At 39.3% G+C, this 20,199-nt stretch overlaps 1 protein-coding gene across 6 annotated transcripts in view; it reads right to left on the bottom strand.

The window, feature by feature from the left end:
* Positions 1-1,327: 1,327 nt before the first annotated feature.
* The window catches only part of CadN (neural cadherin), a 284,890-nt gene continuing 266,018 nt past the window's right edge, over positions 1,328-20,199 (bottom strand). For 2 of the 6 annotated variants that reach the window (XM_070132027.1, XM_070132028.1), the window contains exons 16-28: positions 16,988-17,131; positions 15,225-15,340; positions 13,291-13,455; positions 12,207-12,344; positions 11,906-12,052; positions 11,518-11,791; positions 9,142-11,414; positions 8,104-9,016; positions 7,807-7,996; positions 7,015-7,250; positions 5,450-5,659; positions 4,995-5,150; positions 1,328-4,741 (exon numbers count right to left, since the gene is read on the bottom strand). In XM_070132027.1, coding sequence (XP_069988128.1) covers positions 4,629-4,741; positions 4,995-5,150; positions 5,450-5,659; positions 7,015-7,250; positions 7,807-7,996; positions 8,104-9,016; positions 9,142-11,414; positions 11,518-11,791; positions 11,906-12,052; positions 12,207-12,344; positions 13,291-13,455; positions 15,225-15,340; positions 16,988-17,131 — 5,075 coding nt within the window. In that variant the 3' untranslated portion in view covers positions 1,328-4,628. Of the gene's footprint in view, positions 4,742-4,994; positions 5,151-5,449; positions 5,660-6,394; positions 6,637-7,014; positions 7,251-7,806; positions 7,997-8,103; positions 9,017-9,141; positions 11,415-11,517; positions 11,792-11,905; positions 12,053-12,206; positions 12,345-13,290; positions 13,456-13,968; positions 14,134-15,224; positions 15,341-16,987; positions 17,132-20,199 lie in introns of all 6 variants that reach the window. The other 4 variants (XM_070132024.1, XM_070132025.1, XM_070132029.1 and 1 more) reach the window with 3 other exon arrangements.

The raw sequence follows: 20,199 nt of genomic DNA, 5'->3' as shown, positions 1-20,199 counted from the left end.
AATAAGCAAATGTCCATTCTTGGGATATATTAAAACTGCGTCTCACTGAGTATGCATATAGGTAAGAGAAAAGCTAGTATAATTTAACATTTATCTTTTATTTTCAGACTTATGATATATTTTTTTAGACAGCTGATTCAAAAGACAATCTTAGTGCACTAAAATACAATCAATATTATTGGTAAACAAATTGAGCATTCTTTTTTTTTGTTCTTTTGATCACCTATCTTTAGTGAACATGCTCATGTTAAACAAACGGGGTATTGGTTGTCACATGCTTATTACTGTTTGATACTGTATGTCTGTGTGATTTTTTTATTACATTTACATCTATGCTAAAACGAATAAGCAATGTACAAGTTACCATCTTTCCTTCCCAATATTTTCATCATATTGCATGTGATTAGCATGTACGTACACTTGCTAAATAATACTAGGAGACTGTATGCCCATTCATTCAAAGAAAACATAAATTAGGGTAAATGAAATTGAAAAAAAAGTATATCCTTATGAATTGCCAGGAATGCCTGCCTTGTGTAATAAGGTATGGTTCGATCTGCCTACATGACTGTCTTATGAGTCAGTATGTTAAAGTGTTAAGTGATATATATTGCAGTAATTCGGATATACAGAGTAGATACTCACACTAACTGTTTGAGACAGAATTACATATTTGAAATTTGATCTGTTGTACATTGTATACTCCCAGTATTATTTTTACAGGATTTAAATGGATAATTTTTTTGTTATTGTGTAGGGGGAGGGTACATTGTTTCTATACATTATGTCCACATATGCATTTTACAAGTAACTATAGTAAGAGTATGTCTTGACTCTTACTGATTATGAGGCTTTACAAGTCAGGAGTTCATTAGATAAAGTTTGAGACTTCTGATAGCACATACACGAGAGAACCGACAAAACCTTTGACAAAACTATATGCTCAAATAAAGATTAAACTTTTGGAACAATTTAGATAAATGTAGATAAGAAATTGAACTAGATCCAACAGCACATATACTTAAAAAACTGAATATACTTCTTGAATATACTTTCTATAACTATGTTGATTTATTCATTGTTCGCTCATGCGTGATAGGTCCATTATTAGTACATCATTAGCTTCTAGTATTGTAACTAGTCATATTACTTGTCATATTTTTTTCACTTATAACTTCCTGATGTATACATCAATGCATAAATTCTATTTTTTTTGCCTTTCCATAATGGTAGTGTTATCTTCAAAGTTGTAAATATCAGGGTAATTTAACATACTGTTCTTTGGTGTATGCCTTATGAAGGATTAGGATATAGAGATATACAGATATTTACACAAAGGCTTTAATCTATTTCAGATGACAATGCAGACACAGTAAAATCACAGCTTAAAAACATCAAACAAAAGCTTAGTTGCTATGGCTTCTTGCCCTTTCTGGGACATCTCTGCTGGATAACTTTAACTCAGCATGAAGAAGGGTACAAAACTTTCTCTTTTTTTAGGAAATATTATTCTACTCATTGACCTTTCATGGTTCCCTGGGCCAAAGTTTAAAAAGTCAACAGACTAAGATAAAACATAATGAGAAAATCTCAGGTTTGTGACATTTGATGAGTATATAGTTGAAAAATGACATTTACTAATATTTCACATGATACTCTGGCCCTGGGATAAACCATAACTCTTGGTACAGGGCATGAAGAGCAATATAAAAAAGACAAAGACAGGAACAAATGATTCAGCCAATGGAGTGAATGATGGGGGAATCATTGATCATGTGCATTTGATATGTTGTCAATGATGTTCTATAAATGAAACCTCACTGACAAAGATCTCTGGGAAAACTTGGAGTCATGCCACAATCAATCATTTGCAGCAGATCAGAGAAACCCAGTTTATACATTCCTAGAATTCTAGCAAGATGTTAATTCTTTGTTTGATACAAAATGTGAAAATGAATAATGCATTCATACATACATCTTCTGGTATATGGAATGCTATAAAAACAAGTTGGCTGGGCTCGGTTAACTTCAGGGGGAAGCCTGTTGTCTTGTGCAGAGTCCAATTTGCAAAATGGGTCGTCTTGACCTAGTCGTAATCAGAGGAAGGAAACAATAAGTGTGGGGAGTCTGGAGCTGGGTCAAGTTGGTGCATATGTGAGGGATGAGGGATGACTCTGCACAAGAAAACTCAAGTGTCAACTTCTCCTATTCAAGATACATGATAATAATTTATACAATTGGTCCAAGAACCTAGAGAGGAGCCACTGAAATATGCCCGAGACCAGCTCCGTTCTCTTTATGACCAACTTGTGCACAATAGCTCTAACACTACGATGATGATGATAATAATAATAAAATAATGATAATAATTAATCATATTATAAGAAGCCAATGACTAAACAACCCAGCCTGCTCCCACCAAATATGGCAGTGCTGTTGAGGTTATGTTGTGTGGTGATGAAGAGTTCTCACTCTTGATATATTCTTTATCTAATATTATAATGCTTTACTCAGTCTATGATTTTGTGGATCCAAAGACAATCTGTCAACACATATTGAGGAATAAACTTGTGGAACCAAAAACAGTTCCTTCTCTGAGGGGCAGGGGCATCACCACAGGCGAGACCTATGGGTGGGAAGGTGGGCGGTGAGCTGAAACAGCCCATATTGCGCCAGGGCTGGAATGGGTTGGAGGGTGTTGGGGGCAGGAATGGGAGGGTAACTGACTTGAGGGATTTTGTGGGGGAGGGTCACCTTGGGTGAAAAGGCACAGGTCTAACCAAGACAATGCCTGCACGACATAGGAAATATTTGATTAGAAGTGATAAAACATCACCTCAGGAGCTTTTATTTCTATATTATTGAAATCAGATCAAAGCAGCTGAAAATGAAATATGAAACAAGCAAGCTTTTATTGCTTCCTTTGCAGCACAAAATGTTATGATGAAAATCAGATTTTATAAAAAGGATATTTTGTTATGCAGGAGGAAAAGCCCTGGCCTCTTCACCCGAGACTGACCCAGTCTACAAACATCAGCACTTGAGAAAAAATCAATTGTCACTTCTTTCAAAAACTTGCACAGCAAGACACCAAGAGAAGACTACAGTTCAGTAACAAACTTACTAATCAGTGAATGCCTACAGTAATGAAGCTGTCGTCACATGTCTACCTGATCTTGCTGTCTAGCTTTCATACAGATGAGCAAATATTGAAAAAGAACTATTTCATTCTTTGAGACATCTATCTCCTCCTTAAATATCTACACATGTACAAAAACTTTACATACATTCAAACACGTTCCTCACACAGGATATTTCAGTACTGCCTGAGATTCATTTGTGAGTGTACAGGCCTTGGTGGAGCCTGCAGAATGCACGGAGTTGCAGTACTGACCTGGTATAAACTAAGGGTGAGAGTAGTATACAGGGGGAGGCTATGAATGGCCCACACTCCCCTACACACATATAAGAGTATATAACTCATCACATGAGAACCAATAAATGCTGTCCTCAGAGTCTGTGGTGCAATACGTTAAACCCTTGTAGTCTTGATATGCTTCACAGTTGTAGTGAATGAGGACAAACAAATAAAATCAATAGGTATAGCACAAAAATGCACTTTTTTAAAGTCAATAATGCACAAATCAAAACAGATTTGCCTGGGGTACTTGGCACGTAACATGGGTCATAACAAAAACATGTAAATACTCAATCCAAGACTCTTCACCTTTCATCCCATACTATCACACAACTGTCTTTTATGGAATGTTAGTTCTTCTCCCACCAATCACAAATGACAATGATGCACTGCCTCGGCCTTGGGTGGCTGTCCTTACATTCTTTACAAGATAGGACTTTTTATCACTACAAATGATTGTAGAGGGAGCTTTAACTCTACACTGAACACTGGCATCTTCCATCACCTCATTGTAAAGTCTTGGCACTGTGGGGGGGGTGTCATGTTCATTACATGACCTAAGGAAGGAGGACCAGTCTCTTTCTGGGGTGGACCTGCTTTAAGCCTCCGGGACGGCCACGTCTGGTCTGCAGCCGCCCTCAGTCAGGCCAAGTGGAGGATACACTTCCTACTACCACATATAAGGACAGCAGGGAATAAGCTATATATTACATACAAGGGACTCCATGAGTATCTAATACTGTATTTATCCTCTATAAATGAACTATACCACATCCCTCAACTTACTCTCAAAGTTATGCTAAACAGGAAACTAGTCATTAAATATTGTTTGGTATTATTTATTTATTTATTCATTATTTATTTTTTTGGCAAGTCAGACCTAAACGAGCATCTGATTTAATTTTAAATATAGCACCAGTAAAGCTTTCATTCACTGACATACTGATGTGATTCATGTCTTCTTAATCCTGTAGATATTGCTGATTTAATGATCTATTTAAGGCAACATGTATATGACAAAGGGCAATATTAAAACAAGTTATCTCTCCACATGGGCCAATCGTTCTTGCAAAAGAGGGACGGACCCCTCCCCCCCAGCTGATGCCCTGAGTTTTCCCAGGTTAAGAACTTTAACAGTGCTTCACGATGGTGTTGAGGAAGATGCTCCAGCAATGAGGTGAGTAAAATAGTGAGGCTACAACTTCGCCACTTAATGGTCCTCTTCTTCTTCAGACTCTCCATGACCATACATGTCAGCCAGCTTACTAAAGCGTGGACCCCAGTTGTTCAAGTAGTCAAAATCTTGTTCGTTGTCATCAGTGCCTGTTAATAGAGATGAGAGTCATGACAATGCTGATATTTAGATTAAATGCAGTACTAATTACAGTAAACTGCATACAAAGTTTAAGGGTTTTAGTCCTTGAAACATCAAGTATCAGGCTTTTTTTAATGCAATTTATAAATATTGCTTCAATATTGTTTGTAAAGAGTTCACTTGCTGAATTTAGAGCAATTATATAATTCTTAGGTCAATGAATACTTCATATATAATATGTACAAATTTACAATTTCTAACCTGAGGCCAGAGATGAGAGAGAACCTGCCGTTGAACCACCTCCTTCATAAGCATAATTACGTAGATCATCAAACGGTGGTGCATTGGGATCATTGTCAGCCTTATTCTTGTGTTCACTAATGAACACCCCAACATCAGGCTGTCCACCAGGACCATCTGTTAAAAATAGCATTCATGTAAAGTTTATATACATGTCTCTGTAAGTGAAGTATTCTAGTAATAATAAGTGTATGGATGACAAAAATATAATAGAAATTTCCATAGAAAATTATTCCTTTTTTAGAATATCAAATAATATACAAAACAACATTTCATAAAACAAATACAAAACTATGGTGAATACACACATACCCAACATGTGTGCTCATTGTAGTTTTCATAAACAAACATTCTTGTCCTTCCATTCTTTCATCCTCCTCCTTTCACATCATCCTGACACTACGCTCTGTACTTACATGGCATTTTGCCCAGAAGAGGTCCACCATTGCCAATGGCTGGCCCTACTGGGATCTGCAGTGGGGTGATGTCGAAGGCTGTCATGTCATCCTCTCCGCCTCCTTCATCATCATAATTGATGATGTTCTCACGCACGTCATCATAAGGATCAGCCTTAGGGAAGTGACGCTCCTTTTGCCGGTTGTAAACCACAAACACTAGCACCAAAACTAGGGAGAAAGTTTCACACACATCAAAAGAAATCTCTTTTTTTGTGTTCTCATAAATAGTATTTGATTTTTAAAGATAAAAAAATACTGTATATTCCTTTAGATAGACAAGTTAATCTATTACCAAATGCTGAATACAAATAAATCAAAGTAACATATGGCTATTAACATATATACAATCACATCTGTACCTACTGTAAAGATATCCTTTGTAAAATGTTTAAACCTTAATCAATAATCTACATGCAATTATGAATCATGTATTGTCAACATACTGAAAAATATTACTGAATATTTTACAAGTGTTTGGTGTGTCATGAAATGCAACAAATTTTTATTCTTGCTTTAAAACCCTTAAAATGCCATCCATTGTATTCTTCATAATAGTTCATAAAAAGGCAAAACCAGCTGTCTGTAAATTCAGTAACAATGTATAGGGTTTTACTACTGTTGTATATGTAATTATTGGAACTTGGATTATACACTGCAAGTAGTGTGTAGTATATGACTATCTTGAGAGCCATACGTGATCACCAGGATTACTTGCTATTATTTCATTTCTTTGTTGTCAATATTATAATATACAACATGACTGATGCATTTTACAGTATGTATTCAAACTCAGATTGAATTAAACATATGAAGACTGAATTTTCTGTATTAATAAAAAGAAATGGTGAATATACCTGCTTTTGGTATCCTTTGTTCACAATTTCCATACAAATAGTAACTTACCTAGCAGTACCAGAATACAGATGACAATGGCAACAACAAAATCAGTGGATGGTTTAAGAACAGTCTCCGTAAGGGGTCGTGTGCAATCTAATCCTTGGAAACCATCAACACAGTCACACATATATCCGCCCTCATCAGGTTCAAGATCCCGACACACTCCTCCATTACTGCAAGGTTGCCATAGCTCACATTCGTTGATGTTGAGGCAGTCGCCATGGTGATGAATGGATCCCTCTGGGCAGCTGGGGAATGAATGACCAAACAAAACTATTTACCTGCTGTTTGTTGCTCCTTATTATGGGATCAAGGGTCATCTCTGATAACCCAGGTTAGTGGAAGCATCCAAGCCCTGAAGGATGAGGTGGAAGACTAAAAGCATGCATCATGCAACTACAGAATACTATAGTTTTAATGTGAAAATCTGAAGCACACTGATCCTCTCACACATACTCAACATACCAACAGTCACTCTGTCTTACCTGATTGTTATTGATTTAACTAACAGCTGTTATGATCCTTGTACCCATCTCACCTTGTCTTAATATCTCCCTTTTTTGGAATTTTCATATTGATTCTATAACATGCTCTTTCATCTTTTTGAAAGTACCATAATTTCTCACCTAAAATAATAAGAAGACAAACTAGTATGGCAGCTAAAGCGCCGAGACTCAGGCGAACTGTCCTGCCTTCCTGCAGTAGTTCACAGTTTTTGCCATAATACCCTCGAGGGCAGTCACAGATGTATGAAGGTTCTTGGTTATGACATGTTCCTCCATTCTGACAAGGGTCATTCAAACACTCATTCTGGTCTACGCATTCTTGCTTGTCATTAGAGAGTACAGTGCCATCTTCACAACTGTAGGCAAGACAAAGTTGACCACATTGAACACCCAAGCAGGAAAAAGATGCATGCAGGTGTACAGAAACCAATTCATGGACAACACAGTGATAAAGTATAAATTTGTAAGCGGTGTTGATAAATCCATGTTACCAGTTCCCAAGAAGATGAGGGCAGCAGAAATAGAGAGAGAGCACTATTAGTTTACTTTTACATCACCTCAACATACAATCCCAAAGAAGTTGACATGCTATGCCAATATGGGTACCTGTTTTACTTTATGTGCTATATTACAAGGCTATGCAATATTAGTTTCAAAATACATATTAATTTGCTGGACTACTTAAGTTAACTGGGATTCAAACTGGATAATACCACAACTGGTACATTACAATTTTCATATTCCCTAAGAAGTTTTCAATGGGCTATGCATTTTACTTTTAATTTTTCCACAGGAATATATACCATTCTTTTTTGTAGAAACTGATATATATGTCAAGTATATGATAAATATGAACAAATTCATCATTATAAAAAATAGTTGTGAAAGTCATCATACTTTTAGAAGACTTACCCGCACTCATGTTTCATCCACAAGTCCTTGCATGTGAAAGGTGCTAGACAAGTGACATTGATACACTGGTTTTGTGAAATGCAGTTCTTGACCAAGTTACGGAACATTGTGGCTTGACCCCACTGGGTGCCATTGAGGCCTGGAGGAAGGGGAAGATGCTTGCCCTCAAGTCTGATGTCATCCAAGCAACCTGGAAATCAGAAAATGTATTGTTATTAAGAAACCAGAAATTTTTTACAAAATGCCTCATAGCCAAACTATAGCACAACTCTATACACAACAAAAATATCAACTTACCCAATTTGTAATCATTGTATACTTCGAAGGTTCTGATGCCTGTGTACTCTGCCTTTCCTCCTGCATATACACCTTCCTGCTTGTCAACATCCATCAACATGTGGCCTGAGAATGCCATTGTTTCATTGTAGCGTCGGCCTTCACCACCATCCATCCTCAGAGTTGAAGTAGAGCCATGTCTCTCCACTGTTACAGAATGCCAGATGCCATCATTAACAGCCACTGCAGACAGCCACAGATCATGTTCTTCTGTCCGTAAACTGTTTAGATTGTAGCGGAATCGTAACCTTCCATCTTTGATCTCCAAGATGCCGTATTCTCTATTATGCTGATCTGAAATTCTGAACAGTTCACCATACTCCTGCCAAGTACGGAATCTGAGCTGGATTTCTGTGCTGAAGGAGTTAGGCTTGAATGACAGTGCATATTTTACGTAGGATTGTGTCTCAAAGTAGGAGGAATTTGTGGGTTCGTCACATGTTGGGCCTGTCCAGCCTGGCTTGCACTTGCACACTGGCTGAGACAGTGACCCTGAGCACACACCATTTGGTCCACAAGTTGGCACAATGGCATTAGTTCTACAAGCCTCCTCCAGCTGTGGGCAACCCATTTGAGTATGACGGTACAGGCCTGGACGGGCAAGATCATACAATTCACTATTGACCATGAGGTTCTTAATGCAGCCACTGAAGGGTCGGCCATGAGGTACATGTTGCCACTTGTACAAGCTGGGATCTGGCTGCTCGTGTGCCAAGCCACCAACCTGAAGTGGGGCATTGACATTCAGGTATTCATTGAATGGAGGAATGGTTCCCTTGGCCTGACAGCCTGAGGGGTCAAAGATGGGGTCACTGCCATCTTCAGGTTCTTGAACTTCTGCTGCTACACAATGATCTACATCCATTCTCACAGTCTGCAATTTAAAAGATTTGGTTTTGTTTGGAAAAGGAAGATAAGAAATATGAAAAAAAAATATCAGGAGAAAATACTGACGGAAGCTCGACTATTGTGAAAGCAAAAATACAAATGTGAACTTACCTCTGTGTCCCAGAATATGTCAATTTTGTGCCAGCTTCCATCATTAAGCTGGTTTTTGGTGTTGACTTTGAGCTGCAAGGTACCAGAACCAAAATCTATCAACAATCTTGGTCGACCATTTTCTAGTTCAAGAGCAATGAAGTCAGACACAATAGTTTCATCTGTTTCTGGAGGTGTGATGGGTCCATTATAGAAGAGAAGACCATCTGCTCGTCTTGTAAGGAATTCCAGGCTGATGTGAGAGTTATCGCACATGGCTAGGGCTGGGAACCAGGCAAAGCCATTACCTCGGAATGTACGTCTCAGCATCTGGCAACGGGGACCATCGTACCCCTCTTGACATCTGCAACGAATTCCTGATTTCCCTTCGATACATCGGCCACCGTTATAACAAGGGTTTGGACGGCAGGATTCTTCTGCAGAGAAGTTACGAGCTCCACAAGTGCATTCAGGTATCACTTCTGTTCTTACACCTACTAGCGATGTTTTGTTTGCATTCACCATATATGGCAAATTTGATATAACTAGGTGGTTTGTACAAGATCCTTCACAAGCAACATTTTCGTAGAGACATTCATCAATACCAACCATAGTGATATTGATACCAATCTCACTTTCTATCTCTGCTCTGTGTTGCAGGACAAGACCATTTAATTTAATTGGATGGTAGTAAGGCGATCCATGAGCTGAGAAGCGGATGTCTGTGATTGGTGGTCTTTCTTGTCTCAGCTGTATACTAAATACATCAACATTTTCAATGTTTGTACCGACAAGTCTCGCTATTTTCTCTCGGAACATGTCTGCTTTACTACGCACCACACGCTGACTCCTGTAATCCCATATCCTGATGAAGTCCTCATCTGTCATATTGGCAATACGGATAGACCCAGAATTGATGACTGCTATTTCAGGAATTTCCTTAACTGTTACAGTTACATTGGCCTCAACATCTGTCTGCGTGTGTTTTCGATCATAAACATGGAACTGGAGGAAGTATGTTCCTTCCTGAGTATGCTGCTTCATTGTGATCATACCATCACCTTCATTCAGCTTGAAATTGGGATGTGCTTCTGTTGCCCATTTGAACTTCTTGTCAGGCAAGTCCCAATCATCAAGGTCATAAACATAGACTCGACCAATGCGTGTCTCTGGAGCCTGTCCCTTGTAGTTATAGACAAAAATGTCTTTTGCACCAGGCTGCATTTTGTTGTCATTTTCATCTCCAATTATGATGGTCAATGTTGAGGTGCCAGTCATTTGAGGTGTACCAGCATCTTTGATGACAATAGGTACATGGTATTCTTTCTGTACCTCACGATCAAATGTTCTTAATGAGGATATTACTGCCATGCCATCACCATTAGCTCCTTTAGGAATATGCTCAACCTTGAAAGATGCACGAATTTCATCTGATGCTGTGGAATCCATACGGAAATGGAAAGGAGGTCCATTTCCTTTAGATCTGTCATCATCATCAGTTGCTAAAACTTCCACTATTTTCCTTGGAGACTGATTTTCAGGTAAGACTGGACGGTAGTCTTTGAGGAATCTAGGGGCATTGTCGTTAATATCTTGGACTATAACTGTAAGTGTGGCAGTAGCTGTTTTTGCTGGAGTACCATCATCAATGGCCAGGATCTTAACAGAATGACGTGGATTCTCTTCCCTGTCTAGCATTCTCTGAATTTTGACAGTTCCAGAGCTATCTATGGCAAACTGTCTCCTTCTATCTGATGCTCGATCTATAGCATAGGATACCTTGCTCTGCCCACCTTGGTCTGGATCTGTAGCCTTAAAGGTCTTTAGATTCTTCCCAATCTCTGCATTTTCAAAGACAGGTGCCTCAATGTTTGGTTTCTCAAATTGTGGTTTGTTATCGTTGATGTCTCTTAATTCCACTTTAACCCATGAATATGCTACATGATACTTCTCTGCATCGTTGTCTTCTCCCTTGTCATTTACTTGGATCTTGAATCTGAACCCACTGCGCTGCATGGGATCTTCATAGTCAAGGGGCTGTACAATCTTCAGAGAACCTGTGCCATCATTGTTTCTAACCATAGTGAACTTATCAGCACCAAATCCTGATGACTCAATCACTTTGTAGTGGAACTTATTTGTTTCGTCCTCGTCATGAACTGTTACTGTCAAGATGGCCTGATCAGGTAGAAGGGCACCCTCTGTTTCATCTACTTCTGTTACCCATTCTTCTTTAGTGAACCTGGGTGGCATATCGTTAATGTCTCTGACTCTTATGCTTGCAGTACCAGTTCCTGTAAGTAAACGGAAATTTTAGCTGTATATGCAAAACACAAAATTTGTAATATGATCAATTAGTTAAACCACTGTATAAAAAAAAAAAAGGAATAATCATACCTTTTAGACCTCCACCATCAACTGCAACCACTTGAATGGAATAATCTGGGGTCTTTTCTCTGTCAAGGCAGCACACAGCCGTCTTAATCACTCCAGTATCTGGCTCAATTTCGAAAATGGGCATTGCAGTGTTCTCATCAATGACATTCTTCTCAATGGAGTACGTAAGCTTGGCATTGGTACCTTCATTGGGATCATCATAATCCTCAGCTGTCATGGTCATAACAACCATACCTTGTGTACCATTTTCTGTCACATTGCCAAAATACACCATCTGAAGAAAAAGCAATATATAAATATCTACCACCTCATAAGCTCTACAATAAATAATATGTTAAGGATAACACAGTCATCACCTGATATACATATTCTCAGAACCTTTACAAACCTGTGGAAACACTGGAGCATTGTCATTGATGTCCTTCAGGTTGACCTGGACATCAGCATAACCCACCAGACCTGTACCACCTTCATCCTGAGCAAACACTGTGAACCTCCAAGTAGGCCGGCCTTTAGGATGGTCACGATCAAGAGGCTGGAAGAGAAGAATAGTATCAATATCATATCAATTCTATATACTTCTAAAACTGCAAAAGTTAGGAAACTACTAAAATATTTGAACTTCCAATGAATTCTGCAATCAAAATAATTTCTTTCACACATGGAGCTAACAAACTGAAAATACTAACCTTCTTGACAAAGATCTCTCCTGAGGTACGATTGACTTCAAACTGAGACTGGTCTGGGTTGTCTACATAAATGCCCTGACCAGTAAGGAAATACACAATGTCCTGCACTCGGTCACGATCACCATCAGCTGCAGTTACCTGTTCAGTGAAGATATCGATTAGTAAGAAACTTAACATAGATACAGAGAAAAAGTTGTATATATCAAAAGCGAATGCAATGTTTTCTGGAGAAACTTTTTTGATGAACTAATATGACAAATGACCGAATTTGTACTCATAAATGTGGCAACAAAAAATATAACAAATAGATTACTTAAGATAAAAGGTTACAGTAACATGCCCTATAATCAAATGATACTTAACCCTAAGAGGTCATGCACTTATGCAGAATACAAATTTGTTTTGTCCCTAAAACAGAAGGCACAGGCTGCAATATGTGTATGACTTGGTTGTGTCATGGAAATAAAAAAAATCTGTTGCAAGTGCAGTGTTTGTTTTTAAAGCTTGATAATAATATGGGATTTCCAACAAAGAACCAATCATCAAATAAAAATGGAAAAAAAGAAGTTCTATAGATATTTATAAAGCATTACCTGCATTTCAAGATGAAAGTCAAGCAATAATGCAATATCATTAGTCATTCTGTAAGGCCAATATGCTTTCATTTGGTAACAAACTTTGTTGGTGGCATGTTCAACTCCACAGGATTCCTTTAGCATTCACAATTAATCATTTACATTCTCTTCAATGCATCTTACCATTGTATAATGGTATATTAAATGGATAAAACCCCTTCTGGGATTTTGTAACATTTCGATGCCATCATAAGAAAAAATTAATAAATAAAAATATAAAGGTTTTGGAATAACGAGGTTCTTTACAAATCACCATAAATTTTCAATTACACTTATTTTTATCAGGCAACAATTAAACACATTTTTATTAATTCCACTAAGAAACAAAGTTCAATCTCCAGAACACACGTAGCAAATACATAAAGTATTTATAAATGTGATTTTTTAAATTCATATAATCTTCTCTCCTCGTTATCCCTCTCCCTGTCTGTCCTTCCAAAAATGTCTACCTTGAGCAGTCGAATTGGCAAACCATCATTCCTCTCCTCTTCGATTGTGGCCTCATACTTTGATCGGTCGAACTCAGGAGGGCGGTCATTGACGTCGGCGATATGGATAATTACTTTGGTGGTAGCTTCGTTGACACTATCGGTGGCCACTAGAGATAGTTCGTACTGTGTACCACCAAACAAGCATCCGGAGAACAAACAAAAACAAAAACAGTAAACATGGATACTTCATGAGCATGCTTGCTGCAGTGAAACAACAGAAACATAAATGTAAAATCAAAGGGTTATCACATCGGCTGCACATGCACGGCACTGGAATAAAGGGGTAAAATAATGTGGTAGTACTCTGAGGGGTATTAATAAAAAAGAAAGAAAAATAAGAAAAAGAAAATTAAAATCAAAGTCAGCAGTACACTGAGGTGAGACATGCAGCTGTAAGTAAACAGCAAAGGTACTTAATTTGGTAACTAAAAGCTTAGGTTCATAACCTGCGTTACAGTCGTGTGCATCGCATTTGTTGTTGGGTGTGGGAAGGACTAACAAAGAAATAATGATGTTGGTTGAAACACTTCATAATCACATAAAAACTAGTAAACTAGTAAACTAATGCAGTCAGGTCACAGATAAGTGGATGGTGCAAAATAACAAGCTAAATAGAGATTTGAGAGCGACAGAGACCGTGAGGATATTTTTAGGCAGGCTGCGGTCATCTTCCTCGGTGATCTGCGTCTCATACAGTGGACGGTCAAACATGGGTGGATTGTCATTCACATCTTTGACGTGAATGACAACTGTGGTGTGGTTCTCATTACGATTGTCTGAAGCCACCAGTTTGAGCTCATACTGGGCAAATAGAAGGGTTGGTGAGATTATGTGTAACCTAATGATTATACCAATGAAATATGTATAGTAGCTGTATACCTGAACGCATCAAACTAACACAAGATTTGGTTAAAAGTATCAGTAGAGCAAGAAAGTCATGACATGAAGTAAAGGAGAGAGGAATATGTGTAATTTGACAGATAAAGAGTTTTTTTGATGGGGAGAAAAACATTTTCATGAAAATATACATGAGAGAGGTCTTACTGAAGAAAATGACATGACAATGATAAATATGGTTGGTGATTATTGAAAATTATAGCTTTACCTCTAAAAATCAACGAGTATAATTGCTGGGGCACATAATATTGGAAAATCAGATATAATGTCATATGATATAGTCTGCACAGCTGTATTCTTTTAATGATCAGATGCATAGATCATAATTTAAAGACAAACTATTAAGCTGCTGCTTAAGTACTTATAAACCACAAGTCACAGAGCATCAATCATAAATACTTTTGATGATTACTGTAAACAAACTATAACTTAGTTAATTATTAAGATTAATTCATTAACTATTATTTTGTTACAATTCCAACAATGTCTTATACATAGCAACTTTGTTATCAGTCTAAAAATTAGTAGCTAACAAGTTGTAGTCATTTTAAACAATGTTAAGAAAGTTAGATACAAAAACTAAATACAAAAAAGCCAAGAGCTTCTTAAGAGAATATTTAAAATAGAAATCATATCAGGTCATATTTACCTGGTTATAAAAACTCCTATCTTACCAAAACTTGTCATATTTCAATATGCAATATTAAGTCAAATTGTCTTGGTTAAAAGTATCTTCTATCTTAACTAAATATCACACATGGATTATACTTTTTGTCACAGTAAAAAGAAATGTTGAGCAAGAATGTCTCATCTGAAACTAGCACCTTATTTTTCTGATCTATTCAGTCAACTTCAAGAACATGACTGATTTAGCTAGATATGGATAAGTCTTTGAAAATACAAATTGTAAAATGTTAAAATATAGTGATGTATTACAACTGAACATCATCAACATATTCATAATCTGTTTGAAAATACTCAGAAGGATAACTCACCCGCTTTCTTGTTTCATAATCCAGAGGTCCTGCCACATATATGGCACCAGTCATGTTCTTCACGGCAAAAGCTCCTCCGATATTACCATTGGTGATTTCATATCTTATACGTGAGGCTGTGGGAAAAGAAGAAAATGGCAATTATTTTTTCATCTTGGGCTGAATCAATACAATATAACAAATTTATAGAAGTTTTAACTTTTGGAAGAACTCTAGTTACATTTTCCTTGTCGCAGATCAAAAGCAATGAACCATCTGAATGAAAAATAAGTATGGAAAAGTCACAAATGCTTTAGTGTGGCATAGGCTCCTTGCTTTAGTTCCCAGGCAAGCCCTCAAATACCATCACTATCTGGCATTCCCTCTTTGCAGGTGGCAAGTTACTGTTTACACTGGTTCCATCTTTTCTCACAGCCTAAATGATTGCTCTCTCATCTTCACCTACTTCAACTAAATTTGGTAGACTATTGTGACTTCTGATGAGACTCCATACAATTATATAATTTGGAATTATTACATTGCAATGGACAGTAGAAATCTATTTAACTTTAAATAACCTCTCTCCTTCCTTTCCAAGTCACACAGATGAATACAGCACATAAAAATTATCACTAATCCTCATAGTTATACTCATAATTACCCTAAATAGACTGGTAATTGCATGGTGCAACACATCCCAATACAAGCTTGATATTTACGTAATTCTCCCATTGCCCTACAAAAACTTTCACATTTTGTTTTACTGCATTATTTTTTTTCAAGTTTGCAATATCAATATCTGCTCATTTCAATATTTTCCCATTCCTTTCTGACAATGCAAAAAAAAATTGCTGTACAAATTCTCTTTCACATATAAACAGAAATTACTTCTTGGGACTTCACAGCAAGAGAAAATGATTATTTGGCAAAAAGAGAGAGACTGGTTTAACTTTTACTGACTCTTAAGTTTAAGGCAAACAAGTGGTGCTTTTGGACACACTGTGGCATAAAAGCTGGGAAGACTGTCACGCTCTCCATTAAAGTTGCAAATGTTAGTAATTACCGTCATGGAAAGTGACACTAGAAAGGCAATGACGCTATGTTTCCTTTTAATTTCATCATCTTTTTTTTTGCGCAGTGAGAGTAAAGAGTCCTAAAAAACATACTACAAGAGATACAAGTTCAGCCATCCTGGAGGAATCTTTAAACACAACATCTTGGAAAGAACACTCCAAGCAATTTATACATTCATACAGATGATATTTTTGCTTTGCTTCTCTAATGACTTTTCCTAGCATATCTTTCATTTCAGAAATATAATGATAGAGGATTGTAAAACGTGTGTGTGTGTATGTGTGTGTACGTGTGTGTGTGTGTGTGTGTGTGTGTGTGTGTGTGTGTGTGTGTGTGTGTGTGTGTGTGTGTGTGTGTGTGTGTGTGTGTGTGTGTGTGTGTGTGTGATATATATATATAAATATATATATATATATAAATCCATATATATATATATATATATAAATCCATATATATATACATATATATATATATATATATATATATATATATATGAGAGAGAGAAAGAGAGGAGGGAGAGAGAGAGAGATAGAGAGAGAGAGAGAGAGAGAGAGAGAGAGAGAGAGAGAGAGAGAGAGAGAGAGAGGGAGAGAGAGAGAGAGAGAGAGACAGAGAGAGAGAGAGAGAGAGAGAGAGAGAGAGGGGTAGGTAGGTCGACTGAACGTCGGCATTTACATAAGCGAGATTAAGAAAGGGAAGCAATGACTTACATTCGTCGAGATCCTTGGCGGTGACGGTGAGGACGGTGTGCTGAATGTCCTCGTTTTCGTCCACTTCAGCCTCGTACAGCGTCTTGTCGAAGAACGGTGGGTTGTCGTTCTTGTCGGCGATTCCAATACGGATAAACTTCGTCACTGGAAAGAACAACGACATCTTTGTTAAAAAAGACTGCTCAATAAGTATTTCAGTAATAACAAAATACAATGCAAGTCTAACGGAAGAGAAATTGATAAGTGGAGAAGGCGGGAGGAAAACACAAACCTAAAAGAGAACCTAACTTATTCAACTCAAACGTTTCCCCTTTAAGCAAGCCTTCGTGTTCATGTATAAGCATATCATGTTCTCAGCGATAAACGTTGCACGCTGAAATCAGGCTCAAGAAGAGAGAAAAGGGGGGGGGGAGGAGGCTTTCCTTCAACACCCTCTGAAAACAGCTCGAGATTTCTCTTAACTGCTACTAGCCTCCCGAACAAGTAGTAGCCTCGGAATATGAATTCCCATGGTAAACTTTTCAACTTTTCATATAACTGACAAAATTGCTACTTCATTGGGTAACTTGACGTAGTTCACATGCAGCTTGAGAACCGAAGAACGTTGGGTAGAGCGGGGCTGGAAAAAAATGTGCCTGGATGGTAGCGCGATAAGGAGTAACGATTAAACGGAGCCAGATAACTAAACTAATGAAAAGTGCATTTAACCGGACGAGAACTTCAATATAATTCATTTCTTCTCTTTCTCGTCGTCAACTGAAGAAAGATCTCAGCGGGCCAACGAAGCTTGGGTGTGAGGGCGAGGGGGGAGGTGAAGGGGAGGGAAGAATGAAGGGAGGGAAAGAAGAAGAGAGGGGGAGGGAAAGATGGAGAGAGAGAGAGAAGGGGAGAGGGCGGGAGGGAGAACGCGAGGAGAGAGAGGAGAGAGAGGAGAGAGAGGAGAGAGAGGAGAGAGAGAGAGGAGAGAGAGAGAGAGAGAGAGAGAGAGAGAGAGAGAGAGAGAGAGAGAGAGAGAGAGAGAGAGAGAGAGAGAGAGAGAGAGAGAGAGAGAGAGAGAGAGAGAACGAAAAGACGAAGGCTGGAGAGAAAAATACGAATCTTCCTTAAAACTACTTTGAGGATAGAGCAAAATGCAAGGTGTCAGCGGCGCGCCGGGCGTGAACAAAAGGAATTACGCACTCAGGGGGGAACCTCGTCAGGGTCTTTCTGCAACAGCAGCAACATAGCAAGACGACCCTCGCATATCGTTTCCCGAGGGAGTGCTTCCGGAACGCAAGACGCAACACCAAATGCCCCAAGCGCTGGCACTCATTACCATAAAGCCAGCGCCATGAATGTTAGAGTTCCTGCAAAAGTCTTAGTGCCTCTATGTCCTCCCTCGGCGTGGCGCGAGTGGCCGTCTCAAGCCCGGAAAAATAATAATGTCGCCCCATATTCCCAACACGAGCCTCGTCCACGCTCGCTTTAAGGCGTCCTATAACACCGAGGCACCGCGCTCGCCCATACCTCGCCCATCGAGCCTCGTTCTTAGGGGTCATAGTCACCATTCTCTCGCCATCCATCTGCCGCCCTTATCGACGAGCTGGACTTGTGTCCCTCTGACATGGACGTGAATGCGGGAGTCACGAGACACATGGGATTTTGATGCTTCTCGACACGGGGTCAGTCAGGGTCAGTCGGGACGTGAATGTCAAGCTAGATACGGTTTTGGCGCATAATAAGAAAGAAAATAGTGTGACTTCAGATTTCTTAACGCTTCGAATAACACAACAACAATAATAATAAAAATGATGATAATAATAACAACACTATTCCACTATTCACATTAATGCAGCTACATATAAGATACCAAGACAAACAGTACATTTAAATCCTGAACAGTAAAGCCACGAGAGCAAATGACATTTAGTGACAATGTACAATTGTTTGCTCTAAGGCTCGCCCGAGCTCTGGTGCCAAAGTGGGACGCGAAAGCCCCCGGGACAGAGCGCGGAGATCACAGCACCTGGTCCCGGGGAGAGAGGGAAGAGGAGAAGGGGGAGAGAGGGAAGAGGAGAAGGGGGAAGGAGGAAGAGGAGGGGGGAAGGAGGAAGAGGAGGGGGGAAGAAGGAAGAGGAAGGGGGAAGGAGGAAGAGGAAGGGGGAAGGAGGAAGAGGAGGGGGAAGGAGGAAGAGGAGGGGGGAAGGAGGAAGAGGAAGGGGGAAGGAGGAAGAGGAGGGGGAAGGAGGAAGAGGAGGGGGAAGGAGGAAGAGGAAGGGGGAAGGAGGAAGAGGAGGGGGGAAGGAGGAAGAGGAAGGGGGAAGGAGGAAGATAAAGGGGGAAGGAGGACTCGTGCACAGGAAACGCCATCATCGCGAACGCAATTAAGGGCCGCATCAAATACTCGAAACTCAAACGGCTGATCCGTGGTGCGCTGACCGGGAAAGAAAGTACAGACGAGGAGGATGTGAAGGGACGAAAACGCTCTTGCCCTCTTTCTCTTTCTCTTTCTCATTCTCACTCGCTTCACTCTCTCTAACCCACAGACAATATCTCTCTCTTTCATCCCTGACCGTTTGTCAATCTGTGTCTGTCTATCTGCCTGCCCCTCCTCCTGTCACACACACACACACCTTTTTTCGCACCGAATGAGAAGAGATATGAAAACAGAAAGACAAAGATTTAGAGAAAGAAGTAAAAAGGTAGAACGTGGAGAGCGCTTGGCACATCCATTATCTTCAACCAGAGCTCCCAACAAAACAATTCTTGATAGTTGTTTAAGCTGCCCCGGGTCCGAAAATATTATTGTTCTTCTCCCGCGCTGGGCGGAGGGACTAAAGGCCAGCGGAAGGGCAGGGCTGTTCTCGGCTCATGCCATTTCCACGAGACTGCTGCTGCTGCTATATTCATTAAATTTATTACTGTGCTTTATACATTATACACTCAGTGCATATCCCTCTGCCTTTGCCTCTCTGCCTCCTCCCCTCCGCTCTCTCTCTCTCTCTCTCTCTCTCTCTCTCTCTCTCTCTCTCGAGTATCCCAATCCCCTTCTCTCTCTCAAAAGCCTTGAACGATGGCTCGAGGAACACCGGGCCTTGAAGGCGCGGGGGGAGGGGGGGCGCAGCACTTTCGAGCCAGATGGGCATATCCCCGTAATTACCACCCAATACTCTAGCGGGGGTATAAAGCCGTCGGGGGAAAAAACGGTAATTACGCCTTTAATATTTCCCTGT

Source organism: Penaeus vannamei, chromosome 17 (genome assembly GCF_042767895.1).
Source record: "Penaeus vannamei isolate JL-2024 chromosome 17, ASM4276789v1, whole genome shotgun sequence".
Classification (NCBI taxonomy): domain Eukaryota; kingdom Metazoa; phylum Arthropoda; class Malacostraca; order Decapoda; family Penaeidae; genus Penaeus; species Penaeus vannamei.
The sequence above is the reverse complement of the archived record's forward strand: the minus strand, read 5'-3'. Positions and strand labels throughout refer to the sequence as shown.